The 14,748-nt window shown below is 39.4% G+C and overlaps 1 protein-coding gene across 1 annotated transcript in view; it reads right to left on the reverse strand.

The window, feature by feature from the left end:
• The window catches only part of LOC113097143 (mediator of RNA polymerase II transcription subunit 13-like), a 60,872-nt gene that overhangs the window by 14,220 nt on the left and 31,904 nt on the right, over positions 1-14,748 (reverse strand). The window contains exons 4-10 of the mRNA XM_026262340.1: positions 13,806-13,951; positions 9,650-9,847; positions 9,306-9,500; positions 9,052-9,214; positions 7,634-7,747; positions 4,981-5,709; positions 1,592-1,808 (exon numbers count right to left, since the gene is read on the reverse strand). Coding sequence (XP_026118125.1) covers positions 1,592-1,808; positions 4,981-5,709; positions 7,634-7,747; positions 9,052-9,214; positions 9,306-9,500; positions 9,650-9,847; positions 13,806-13,951 — 1,762 coding nt within the window. The remainder of the gene's footprint in view (positions 1-1,591; positions 1,809-4,980; positions 5,710-7,633; positions 7,748-9,051; positions 9,215-9,305; positions 9,501-9,649; positions 9,848-13,805; positions 13,952-14,748) is intronic.

Genomic DNA, 14,748 nt, shown 5'->3' on the forward strand with positions numbered 1-14,748 from the left:
CTCAATATTAGGCACACACTGACTAACTTTTCCACAAAACACAAGATGAAAACAGTCCAGAGTGCATAGGTTGATAAACAGATGTTGGTTAACAATCACCTAGAAGCAGCCAACCAATGAGACATGGTGAAATAAGAAGAGTGAGGGAGTGTGTGAAAGACAGAAACTGAGTGAGTGTGGAACCATATTTATATTTCCCCACCAAATTATATATTTGATGCACAGAATAAATAATATTCTAATTCAAGAAAACAGGACAGGCTAATGGGACTGCAGCCTTCCCTCAGCGCCTTACAAAGCCACCCCAGACCCTTAACCTGCCCGTCATGCAACCTCCACACCTCAGAGCCACCATTACAATGCAAGCCGCACGCTATGCAGAGATTCATTACGCCGTGCATAATTTCATTACACTGCAGGCCGTCTCTCTGCATAAAGAGTGTAATCTGTTCCTCTGTGCACACACTTCACATCCTAATGACCAACTCTGTAATAAACGCCTGTATATGCAAATCACTCCGCCCCGTAATCGATAGCAGAACCCTGGGGTGGGGTACAGGAGTTAAGAAAGCAATTTTCTATGTCGACTATGTATTTTACAACAAATGAACGCTGCTGTGTGTGTTTACATGTAACAGACACACGCCTGTTATACATTTTTGTTTAAGTTTGTGCTGCACCATATGGCCTACATTACTTAAACCTCTCCTGTAACAGCAAAAAGTAAATGCAATGTTACCAAGACACACAAATGACGTGTAATTCTGAGACTAAGTACCAAAAAAGCTTTTACAAATCCTTCACAGCTGCCAAAAAGACACTTAAAGTATGTGTGAAAATCCAACAGGAATGGGAGAGACTGTGTTCGCCCCCTCTATTCATGCGCTCTCCTTCACGTTTGAGGGTGTCAGATTCAGATCTCAGATGGGAATCTCCCATGAGCTGAAGACAGCAGACATGATGCCAGCATATTACACGCTACACTGCCAATAGAGAATCTGTCTGAAATTCCTTTTCACATGAAACAAAAGTCCATGTGAAACTGTACTCGCCCTTTTTACTTCCGTTACTGTTGCATAATTCAAAGTGAAAATGAAACTAGCTTACAGCACCCCTACATTATCATTCAAAAGTTTGGAGTCAATAAGCTTTTTACATTTTTTTTTTTTATTAATTCCTTTATTCAGTAAGGATGTATTAAAAGTGCTAGTAAAGAAAATTACTAGCACTTTTTAAAAGATAATGCTGCACAAAAAATTATGCTATTCTTTTAAATGGCTTCCTGGATTTCACAGAAATATTAAGCAGCACAAATATTTCTTAAGCACCAAATCAGCGTATTAGAAATGATATCTGATGGCTCATGTGACAATGAAGACTGGAGTAATGGCCGCTGAAAATTCATGAAAAAAAACAAAAAAAAACATGAATTGTAATTGTATTATCTTGACAATATAATTGTTTTACTGTATTTTTCATCAAATAAATGTAGCCTCTGTGAGTATAAGAGTGAAAAAAAAAAATTACTTAACCCCAAACTGTTTATCACAGATTATCAGTTCATCACAGAGAGTAATGAAAAATTGATCACCTTGTGTTTCTTTCCTGGTTCTCTCTCTCCCCCAGCTTTGTCTTTCTTATCCGAGAAGGTGAACTTAACATCTCCGTCAACAAAAGCATAGGGGTCGACCTCAGGCTCGTGGTCCCCGTCTGTGATGGCTGCAGCCAGGTACTGGTTCTGTCGCTGCAGGTACGTCTGGATCCGTTCTTCTGAGACCTTGAGCGGCCTTTTGGAGGCAACCATTAACCTGGACAAAAGAAAAATAGGTCAAACCACGACTGAATTATAATACACTGCTTGGTACCCTCATACAGCACAGAGACAATTAGATCTCCCAGACCAATCAAGTGGGCAATAATTTCATATTAAAAGATCAATTCGAGTGAAATTAACACATTCATAGCATAACAGAAAACCTATGCTGGTTGACAATAAATGATAATGCTATTGAAGTTCTAATCACTCAATGTCTCTCAGATCTTTACTTATGTAAAATCCCTCTGTGTTATTTAAATGGTATGTACCAGCCACTGTCCTTTTCACACAGATCGGACCACTGTAGCTCTGATGGAGGGTGGCCAGAGATTAAACCCATTTTGGGACCCCAGAGAGCACAGGGATAACATTGGGCATTAACAGCAGAATAGACACAAGAGGACACCAGCAAAGTGAATACTGGGATTGCACTGAATACCATTACATCTCGCTGTGGCCAACAGAGACAGCTCTCTAAACCTCGCTTTCCTAATCTTGGGCAACTGTAGGCAAACAACGATCGTACAGTGGAAACAATATAGATGCAATGTGCAGGAATGTTGTATGTCTAAAACTGCTGAAGGAAACGGCGTTATTTAAAACATCAAATATCTGTGAAGCACCCACACTAAAACAACATTTTCAAAACAGACAATTTTTGTTTCTAGTGAGGGATTAGGGGCACATATTTTTTAACTTAATAGTATCAACAAACATTCTTCCCGGAAGACAAGAGCAGGGCTGAGCGATGTGTACACTTCATTTTGTCATAACACTGCTGCTTCACGAATTTATGAGGGGCATAAAGTCTTTGCTTTCAATAGCTCTCATCCGCAACAGTTTAGAGGAAAGGTTCATTCTACATGAAAATGATTCACACAAACGTGTCCAAACATTCTCACACACTGCCAAATATCAAAACGACCAACAAATGTTCCCCTTTCAACAGATTCAACAAACGCCATTTCATGTTAATAGATGTGACTATACGAAAAATCTAATGTTTTTTTTTTTAAGATACAAAGTGGGAAAATGCGATGAATGTGCATTCCTCTAACAGTATAGGCATGAGAATTTTATTCAGCATGTATTAGCAAAATATGGAGCTAACTGGATTAAAACAACTTTGAGTCTATTGAAAGCAGTGAGGGTAACCGTTTGTTGATTTACGTTTCTGGAGAAAGCAGATAAGATGTACAGTAGCAGATATTCTGCACACAAGGAAACATGTCACGACTTAGTTGGAGACTGTCATCAAACAGCACTGGCACCAGTGTCAAATGACTGCACTTTTAAATCAAGGTAACCACATGGGACGCAAGTTCCCCTGGTGCTTTTCTTGGAAGTCTGAAGAGTTGGTGCATGTTACAAGAGTGTCAAGTGCTGAGCATGTGTAGATATGAACACAACCTCATTCCACACTGTTTATTATTTATTGTAGGAAAAAGAAAGACTTTTGACGTCAATCCCATTTTTAAAAAATCTATAGGGGAATGTCATATTCAAAACATAAAAAAAGATTTAAATTTTTATGACCATTGCACTCTCTTATCAGGTTACATACACTACTGTTCAAAAGTTAGGGATCAGTAATTTTTTTTTATTATTATAATTTTTTTTGAAGAAATACATTTTGTCAGCAAGTATGTATTGATCAAAAGCGACATTTAATACATTTATCATGTTACAAAAATATTTTCTTTTAAAATTCCAATTTATTAAAGAGTCAGGGAAAAAAAAAAGTTCCCACAAAAATATTAAGCAGCACAACAGTTTTCAAAATAATAGTTTCTTTTTCTTGAGCACCAAATCCGCATGTGCATATTATAATAATTTCTTAAGGATCATGTGACACCGAAGCATGGCATAATAGCTGCAGAATATGTATCATTGCCAAATGCCAACACAGGAATGAAATAAAATTGTAAAATATATAAAAATATAATATTTGACAATATTACTGTTTTTACTGTAGTTTTGATCAAATAAATGCAGCCTTGATGAACATGGAATACTTCATTAAAAAACTAAAATCTTACCAACTCCAAACTTTTGAACATTAGTGTGTGTAATATATGCTAAGCAAAAGCCCCCTCATCTTACAGAGTGTAAAGAATAGTAGTATCCTTAAGTCTCTTTCGTGTATAAATCCTTAAGGTCCACAAGCTGTTGTTTAAAGGTATATCAATGTCCATTTCTAGTCTAAATCCTCACTTAAACCGGAGTGTTTGTATGGACGTATAAGATGGACCCATTAATCTCCTAGTTCACAACAGTGCTGGGCCTGCACATTAGTGAAGTATGATGTCAAAAGGGCGCATCACGAGAGATTAACATGGTGTGTGCACTCAGAGAAAGAACGCTCTACACAGAACAAGAGTGTGTTTATGTGTGTGTGTGTGTGTGTGTGTGTGTTTGAGTGAGTGGTGCACGAGGCTACATCACAGCTATTTCAAAACACAGCTCACAAACAGAGAAGGACGCTTGCAGTTCAGTACTGGGGACTCTCACTAAACTCTGGCTGCTGGAAATAAAAAGCTGTGAACGGAGGGGATTAACGGGGTCCACAGGGTGGTCCCGTTCTCACTTTAGAATCACAGTCACTTAAGCCATTATAACACAACACAAATGCACAATGCAATCCTCCTGGCTGTTTACAGGTTATGGGGAGCTCTAAATCCTAAAGATATGTACTTTCAGTTCACTGCATTATTTGAGACTTCAGGGAGGTTTTAAAAGAGAATGGAAACAAAATACGCCTTAAAGGGAACATATATGGAAGAAAACAGGATTGCGGTCCTCGCCCCCGTTTCCTTTGAAAACACTGCAGCCAAAAAACAAAGATTGCAAAAGGTCTCTCCCAATCAAAAAGCTAATTTAAACTAGCCTGCAAAAATGGGTTGTTCAGAAACCAGTTTATCAGATCAATGGGTATGACGACCCAAATTTGCATATCAACATCTGTTTGGAATTCAGTAAACTGGTCCACCCTGTTGGACAATATCTAATCATAACGGATCATTTACATATAGTTTTCTGTTTATTCAATCCATGGAAGAAAGATGGAAGCGTTTTCTCTATTATATTTGCTTGGTGGCTTAGTATTGTACTTTCAAGTGTGCGCATGAAATAGTGTGTTGTATGAAAATATGTGTGATACTCACTCAGTAACAGACATAATCCCTTCAGCTCCGATTGACGCCTCTTCTCTGAGTTTATCTCCTGGTAGTGACGGCGTGGGAAACTCGGCATCTTTCCTACGGGGCAGGTTGAAGAATCTCCATGGCACGTGGCTCCCATCGTCATCCAGGTTTACTGCTGCACTGACGTACGGAGTGGGCTCCAGGGGCTCGGGGTACGCAGGGGGAAAAGGTTGGGTGAGGGGCTCCAAACGGGCATCATCTGGGCCCTTTTGGGGCAGGAGGCATGGCTCTGAGGAAGGAGGGTAAAAATGTTGGCTGTGTGGTGTGGAGGGGTTTTTAATGGTGTCTGAGGCTTCCTCGCCACGTTCGCAAGGGTGAGGGCTCAGCGGCGGTGGCTGAGGAGAGCCGACCATCTCTGTCTGGCCACTGTTGGCCACAGTAGCTCCGCCCCCACTGTGCAGTTGTGGAGGTTTTGTGCCAGAGCTCACATCAGATGGGCGAAGCCCAGAAAACCTTCCACCCTCTTGGCCTCTAAGAGCCAAGTGCTGACCCGCAGAAGTGTCGGTTTCCATTGAGACATCTTCACAGACAGAGTTGCGATGGTGAAAGGGCGTCTGCGGCCGTTTCTGCTGCTTGTCACCTTTTTCGGGCTTCTCCCCAGCTTTGTGCTTGATGGGCTGCTGCTGCGTCTGACCAGCGGTGGGCGGCTGACCAGGCGTGCTGCTTGCTCTCTGCTTCAGGGTTTTGTGCCTGATAGGATAAAGAAATATTTTAATACAACGGATATGTGATGAATTATGAACTGATGACATCATTAATAAGAAGGACTATAACCACAAATCATGTTTTTTATTCATTTCTTTTCACTCTGAGAGTTCACAAAATGTATTTTCAGATTTAATAGACCCTTGAGACTTGTAACAGAGAAATGTAACAGTTTCTTAATTAGCTCATTATTTAGAATTTCCTAACTATTATTGGATCTGTGAAAAAACACTGAGTAAAGATTCTCTGCTTGTCGAGTCTAAGGACAGGTTTAAGAAACCACCCTTTTAAAAACAAGCGCTCCACTCCTATCAGAGACTGTCTGACCTGATAACGCATGTCCACGCTTTCTCAGAGATATGTAAAGCCCAGCAGCTGCCAGAGATTCCCTGTGGGTTTCCTTGTACAGTGTCTCTCGTTTAATTCTTGAGGCAGTCACCATCTCAAGCTTTACAGTATCTCAACACACAAGCCTGTAGCTACAAACGAAAGCTTTAAATACACTGCTTTCATCCATCCCTTTAAAATGCAATCCTTTTACAACAACCACCCGTCACGAAGCCAGAAAAAAATCAGTCCACTTCAGATATTTTAGAGTGTTTTACATGTATGCATGTTAGTATTTAAAGGAGAGTCTAAAGCGTGTAGTTCACGTGTAGTGTGAGGAGTTTGGGTAATTTAGCCTGCCTATGTAAACAAAGAATCCACAGGCTACTCTGAGGTTGGAACTGAGATGGTGTGAATATTTAGACCTATGTGACAGTTTAGGGTCAATAAGATATATAGTACATATGTTTCTATATAAATCTACTGCTCTATATAAGTATACCAACACAAACTGACAAATTTTTACTTAAACTGCACAAATTTAAGAGCTAAAAAGAGTTACATCCAGAACACAGATGAGTCAAGGGTAAAATTATACCCTTTCTTATTCACACAGTCAAAACCATTTCACATGTACGCAAAACAATAACACACAACTCACACACAAGCAGAATGCTAAACAAGCAGAAAGGCTTTTAGTCGACGCGTGGTTATTTTCACTTCACTAGGGGACTCCGAGTTTCATCACACCTCTCATGCTGGGTCTCTTCCAAAAAACATATTTGGCAAATGACAACAGTCCCATGGAGCCTGGCCTTCTCTTGGCCTAAACTGAACAGCTACTCAATGAAGAAAAAGAGAAGACCGCTAACAGCATGACCACACAGCACTGTGTGACATTAGGTCTGTGTTAATGTTACTTGCAATGCTTTACAGCGTTCGGCTCATTCTTTTTAGTACTTGCTTACTACCAGTAACCAGCATCATTCTGAACAGCCTGTCACAGATTAATTACATCATTAAACTCAATTGCAATATCTGCAGAAGAGAAGACAGACTTATGTTATTATTTTTATTTTGTAATGCAAAATATATCAAATCTTAAATATTTTTTAAAAACTAAGCATTTAACTTAATGTGTTTCTTTGTTTTGTTTACATCTGTTCTATTGCTTATAATTGTTTTCTTTTCCCCTTATCTCTAAGCTGAAGTAGACTCCATGAAGCAAAGAACAATAATACTTCATGCAAACATTAATTAATACTCATACTCGGAGCTCTGTAATGATGCATGGTGTCAAAATCTAAATTGTATTTTAACTATTATGCTGCAAAGCCAAGTTGGAATATATTTGACCTTTTTCTTTAAAAGTTTCCAGATACTTTTTCTTGTAATCTGACTATAAGATGATTACAAGAAAAACTCAACAATGGAGCCACAAAACCATGCAATTACACGCAAGTGGAAGGACCAACGGAGCTGCAAGTCTAGCCTGATACATTATATATAGATATACATCCAACACATGCAGACACTGAATGCCTATGAGAATAAAGAACTGAGGGAATGTTCATGTTTGTACCTCGAACACTTGCAGCTTGATCTCTGTGTGGAGTCGACAAAGTCCCAGGTGCCCACTTTCATCAGCGTCTCCTCCTCGCTGGTCCCATTGGAGACTGTGGCAGAGAATTTCCGTCTGCAAAGACACATTGAAAGAAGATTGGAATCAAACTCTCTGAATGGCTTCTAAATCAACAGGATCTGTGGTACTTTGTTGAGGCTAGTCTTACGTTTTCGTGCAGTAAATATCTCCCAGTGTCAGTTTATTTTTGGAAGTCAAATTCTGTGTACATAGTGCTAAGTTGTGGTTACACAAAAGTTTATTAATATTTTTGACTGCCATTTCAACAATTTTATTGAACACACATCGACCTATTTGAGTAAACACAGATATGTCATTATAGGTATTACAATACAGGTAGGATTATCAGCTTAATTAATGAAATGACAAAAGTTAACAGTATACAGGTGCATCTCAATAAATTAGGATGTTGTTGAAAAGTTAATTTCAGTAATTCAACTCAAATTGTGAAACTGGTGTATAAAATAAATTCCATGACTACAGACTGAAGTAGTTTAAGTCTTTGGTTATTTTAATTGTGATGATTTTGGCTCACATTTAACAAAAGCCCAAAAAATTAGAATACTTCAGAAAAGTGTATTGTTGGCCTTCTGGGAAGTATATTCATTTACTGTACATGTACTCAATACTTGGCAGGGGCTCTTTTTGCTTTAATTACTGCCTCAGTTCAGCGTGGCATGGAGGTGATCAGTTTGTGGCACTGCTGAGGTGGTATGGAAGCCCAGATTTCTTTGACAGTGGCCTTCAGCAATCCTCTTTTTTTTTGGTCTCTTGTTTCTCATTTTCCTCGACAATACCCCATAGATTCTCTATGGGGTTCAGGTCTGGTGAGTTTGCTGGCCAGTCAAGCACACCAACACCATGGTCATTTAACCAACATTTGGTGCATTTGGCAGTGTGGGCAAGTGCTAAATCCTGCTGTAAAAGGAAATCATCATCTTCAAAAAGCTGCTCCAAAAATTCTTGGTAAATGGGTGCAGTGACTTTGGTTTTCAAGAAACACAATGAACCAACACCGGCAAATGACATTGCACCCCAAAAATCTTCAAAGACTGTGGAAACTTGCCACTGGACTTCAAGCAACTTGGGCTATGAGCTTCTCCACCCTTCCTCCACACTCTAGGACCTTGGTTTCCAAATCGAGTTGATTAGCTGATTGGCATGTCACCATATTCTAATTTGTTGAGATAGTGAATTGGTGGGTTTTTGTTAAATGTGAGCCATAATCACTAATAAAACATTATGTGGCTCAAATATGCTTTGCACCAGTTTTAATAGGGCATTGCTGGGCTATGCTTGATTTATCATGTCTGTGAAATGAGATTATCTGATCTCAGATTTACTCTGAGCACACTTACTTGTTCTGAGCTCGGTTGATGTTGCACTCCTGCCAAACGCTCTCAACCACCTGACTTGCCATCCTGCGTGGAATCTTGCCACCGTGATGACTGGTGCTGTCAACACTGAATCCATCCATCGCCACCGGCAACCGCATCCACTTCTGTGCTGAGTGAAAGTGAACTAGGGAAAGAAAGAATAGGACAAGAAGTTTGAGAGTGTAACGGAAATGAGATGGGCATGGGATAGAGTCAAAAGTTTGAGGCGTGTTAACCTGTCTGAGCCTCCTCAGGTGAGGTGGGAGGAGTCAGGGTCACTGAAGAAATTGCGGGGTCACGGTTTGAGGCAGGGATTTGATGGCCATTTGAATAGACAGCTGTGCAGTGCGAGGACCCCGTAGGTGTTACAGTGGGGACGTCTGACTGTGGGACTAACACGAGACATGCAGGATACACCATGCGCACACCACCTGGAGAAACGGCCACACATGAACACCTTATGAATGCACACTTTGGGGGTAAAAAAACAAACAATTATTCAGCAAACATTTATTGCTCCCACAACGCCACTGGTTCATTTACCAGCCTTTTAAGTAATATATATTTTATTTCAACCCACCAACAAGCACTTCCACTGCTGCCAGGGAGTCATCCTCCCAATCGATGTCCTCCATTTTGTCCTCTGTGCTCTCCTTGGAGGTCGGGCTGATGGGATAGAACTGGTTCCATTCTTCAATGAGCTTCTGTGTCGGAGGGTCGGACAGCTTGAAGGACTGACCGGTCAATGTCCCGTTCAGTCCAAATGGACTCAGAATCACTACAGCGAGAATAAGAAAAGTTTATTTAGTCACACAGCACAGAACACAAGAGATATTGGGCAGCATTGGCATAAAGGTCAAGAATCTGGGACAGACGCCTGTCATGATTATCTGATCTAATAGAGATTATTTGAGATAATAATGTGCGCTTTTAATCTCAATTACCGACTGCAATTCAAACAAGGGAATTTTATTATTATTTTGATTTTAATTTGTTTTACTTGTATTTTTACTCTAACAATATTACAATTATTGTTATTTTTTAGTGTTAATGGAAAAAGCGATCACACACAAGAATAAAAAATATGATATATATATATATATATATATATATATATATATATATATTTCTAGTGCAGTCAAACTATTAATCATATCCAAAATAAAAGCTTTCATTTGCATAATATGCCTGTGTACTGTGTATATTTATTATGTATATATATATATATATATATATATATTTCACATACATACAGTATATAGGCCTATTTTGAAAATATTTACATGCATTTAAATGTATATATTTATTTAATTTATATTATATATATGCTCACGACAGATGACGGAATGTATCATTTGGAATTGTATCACATGCTTTTGAGTTTTTTTGAGTACTCAATTCAATGTTCTCAATGTACAATCGAGAAGAAAAAAAATTATGTAAAAGGTTCGTGCCTTATCCCTACACTGTGATCAACAAAAGCAAAAAATTAAATTGTTAGCTACAAATTAGTTGTATGATATTTAATAAACTCATGATTGTGACAGCACTAGCTGGTAAACAAAATGGGTTAGCAAGACTATATAACATGCATTGCTGAATAACCATATTGAATAAATCACCTATCCCAGCATCCTTATTAGTTTGTTTGCTAAAGCACCTACAAAACACAATCAAGTGCCATTTATCTGGAGTTGTCATTGGAAAGTTGCCCCAAACTGATTCTTACAATATAGACAGCCCTGCATATTTAGCAGAAACACATGAAGACTAAAGAGCGTGTAATCAGAACAGGGCCAAAGCAAATGAGTCTATGAAGCGAGGAACACTGTACAAACACTCATGCCTGGCTTTCTCTCAACCGCTCCCTCCACTTCTGTTCCTCATTAACTGTGCTCTTAAATGACTCCTCCACTGCAGCCGGGTCTCTTTCCTTCCTCCTTTCTCTCAGACACTTTCCGAAAGCCTTTCATATCAACACAGCCTCCAGTTACTGCCAAGCAGTGCTCATTCTGAGCCCAGAAACCAACTTAAATAAACAGGTCGTTCAGAAGGAGTGAGACAAGACAAGGAAAGTGCACAAGACAAGGTGAAGCACAAATGTGGAAGCAACAGCATCAGTTTTCACTCTATTGGTATCTTACCAAAACACTTCATTTTCTCAAGAGTGGCTCTGTTACATGCTGCTTTCATGCTGCCTAAAAAAAACAACTAAACACTGAGGTAGGTAGTCACAAATTTTCCCAAGGAAATCTCATTCTGTACTTGTATGTTTCTTTAACTGCCTTGATATATTGATCCACGTATTAGGGGTTAGGAGGAGGAAGGAGCTTCCAGGGAGAAAAAGGAGGAGGGAGCGGAAGAATCCATCCCGCGTCCTTCCATTAGCCGGCTCATTCCATGGCCTTCATCACACAAATCCATAAAAGCCACAATGACAGAGGACACCTCCGTCCATCCGGAAGATGTATGGGAAGAGGGAATGGGGGAAGGGGGATACTATACAAATGGAAAGGAGGCACAATTTATCTTTAATGGGTTAAGGCGGCTTAAATCTAACCGCTCTAACAGAGATTGTTATCCTGGCTTCAAAAAAATAAGCCTCCAAAATGCATTATTAAAAAAAAAAGAAAACAAGCTGTAACCAGATGTAAGAAAACAAAAACGGCAAAAACGGCTCTTTTAATATCTGGCAGACCGAGCCAAGGTGAGGGGCGGAATTCGTTTGGCCTCTGGATGGCTATCTTGTCACAACACATCAAAAAGGTCTCTGCTGATACGCAAAATATTTACAGAAAGAAAGCCCCACGTTGAGCTCTTCAGAGACGTGGTCAGGCAGAAGATCAGAATTTGCAAGGCAGGGGAGCTTGAAGCATTGAATCCACTAAAGAGTTAACCAAACGTCGGCCATCATTAGAGAGAGGTCTGCTGCTCTGGTCCGCATTTGATCGGGGGCATCACACAGATATATAGCCATTTTCAGACAAACAGGCAAACAAATGTATTCCAATATCACACTGTTCACCTCACATTTATTCTGTCAAGCAATCTGTGCACTACCAGTCTCTCTCTCCCTCTCTCTTCTGCTCGGTTAAGTGAGCTATGAGTTCATTACAGCCCTCTCACTGCTCTTTATGAGGTCATAGTCGCAACACTCGCACGCTCACTAATCCAAGACTGTCAGAAACGGTGAGCAGCAGACCAAAGGAGATCGAGAGAGAAAAAGGTCAGCTGGTTCCAATTGACACATCACACATTCCTGATGCACTGCAAAGGTTATTTCCCCATCAAAAGGATGAATTATGTTTTTCAAATGTTAATTCGCAGGAACTGCAAACAATCTCAATTATGCAAAACAATGGCAGATGTGATCTAGTGCACGGCTGTGGATGATGTAGACTGGTCACTACAGCATACCAGCCAAGCTAAAATGAATGATACTGGATGAAACAAAATAAAAACTATAAAGAGTATTTACCACTGCTGACTGGGTGCTTAAGAGCAACTGAGGGCTTTGAAATCCCAGGTAAGGTCTTAAAGTCAGCTTGAAACGGAAATTGCAAACGTCTTTTCCTCCCTAAAGTGACGTAAATCCAAGTAAAATGACTTTCCAAACAAATGAAGAAGGGAAAAAAGGAGGGTGGGACTTGATTTTGTCCATTAGGAATTGACTGGATTGTTGTTGTTTGCTAATTGCTGCGATCTCATGTGAGTGACAGACTGCTGGAGGGAAGCCTTAGTGCCCAGCCCTCACACCAGTCAATGCAAAGAGACTGGAATGGAAGTTATTGTTTTTGACTGAAGATTTTGAAACGTGATTGAGAAAATAATGGTGACTTTGAAAAGGCCTAAAATCTCCTAAAGTGCAAGGATTACCCACCCAGGGATACATCATCAGAAATGGCAACATGACTATCACTAACATCCCTTTGGATATCCCACTTAACTTTACTATTCGACTTTAGTATGTTGTTATTTTTGTTTTCTTTGCATACAAAAAGTCTTTAGTAGCTTCATAAAAATTAAGGTGAAACCACTGATTTCACATGGACCATTTTAACAATGTCCTTATTACCTTTCTTGCCTTGAACGTGTCAGATGCGTGGCTGTCTATGCAAGGGACAGAGAGCTCTCAGATTATATTAAAAATATCTTAATTTGTGTTCCGAAGATGAACAAAGGTCTTACAGGTTGAAAACAACATGATGGTGAGTAGCTTATGACATTTTGGGGTGAAGTATCCCTTTAATACTTTGTTACATAAAAAAAAAAAAAAATCATATACAGGTAGTTTTGTTTCAGTTTAGGCTCGGGTTTGGTTATTATTATTGTATATGTCAATATCAAGAGCCATTTAATAAATTATTCTAAACAATATCAGGGCAAAAATTACAAACAAAAAAACATTACTGATTACAATTTTTACATACCTCTGTGGCCTAGTTTAAACATTTTCAAGATTTACGGATGTGCATATACCATTAGTTCGTTGAGCACTGCTCATGTTACCGGTAATGAAGAACACTTTCCTTTTCCCCAAGCACCTTAAACAGGAAACGGTCACTTAACACTATTTTCTCTTTTTTTTAAGCTAGGACAGGATGCTACTGGGCTTTCCTAATTATGAACCTCATGTTTCTGCTGGAAAGAGAAAGAGGCAAAAGGAGAAACAAAAGAAGGGGACAGAGAGGAAAAAAAAGATTTTTTAAAGCATTAAAAAAAGTGTGTTCTATCACCTTGGAATGGGCTGGAGGCCTGCTGCGCCAGTGTCAGGTGCTCCTCGTTCAGGTGGTACACGGGCTGGTGCTGGTTGATCTCCACGCTGGTGCACACATTACTGTCTCCATGCAGGAAGAACGTGAAAGAGCAAGACAGGTGTTCTCTGAGAAAAAGAGAGAGAGAGACAGGTGTTTAAGTTAAACAGTAGCACATGTGCCTCAAAAAGAAAAAGAAAACATGGATCAATCATAAACACCCAACATACTTCATGAGTCATATAATCAGCATCACTGAACTCGTGTGAATCATTTAATCACCATCTGATGTGATCATTCAATTCCTAAGAAAGAATCTGATTCATGTGTAACTCTAAAAACAGTACTGTCAATATCTCAAACGCGTGAGAAACATCACATGCCATTGAGATGCAAGTGTCTGCTCTTTGACCTCAAGGATTACACTGTGTTTGGGTCTTCTCCTCATGAATATGCATGAGGACCTTTAATATATGTAACAGGACAATAACACTTCTTCTACATTAGTCACACTCTGGGCCCTGTAAAGCCTGAGCTCTGTGAAAATCAGTCCAAACTACGCCGGCTTTCTAATATGTGCTTAAAATCCTTCGTTCCACGGTGCATTAGAGTTGCTCTGCTGATCTGGAATCATTGCAAGCATTAAAGCATCTTAAAGCAAAACTAGTCCATTGGCAAAATTACTCTCTTGTATTTCCATGAAATGTCATTGCATTAAGCTTCAAAAGGAAACATTTGCGAAATAAAGGCAAGTCCCTGAGTGAATTAATTACACTTATGACAATTTCCGCATTTACTATTTCTCATATTTAAGGTTAGACATCTGAACAAGCCCCCTAAACCCAAGTATTAAACTTCATATTACACAAAGTTTGTTCAAATTTTGTGGTTTGTTGAGAAGAGGTATGCTATTAATTTTCTAAGC

Source organism: Carassius auratus, unplaced genomic scaffold (genome assembly GCF_003368295.1).
Source record: "Carassius auratus strain Wakin unplaced genomic scaffold, ASM336829v1 scaf_tig00216123, whole genome shotgun sequence".
Lineage (NCBI taxonomy): Eukaryota > Metazoa > Chordata > Actinopteri > Cypriniformes > Cyprinidae > Carassius > Carassius auratus.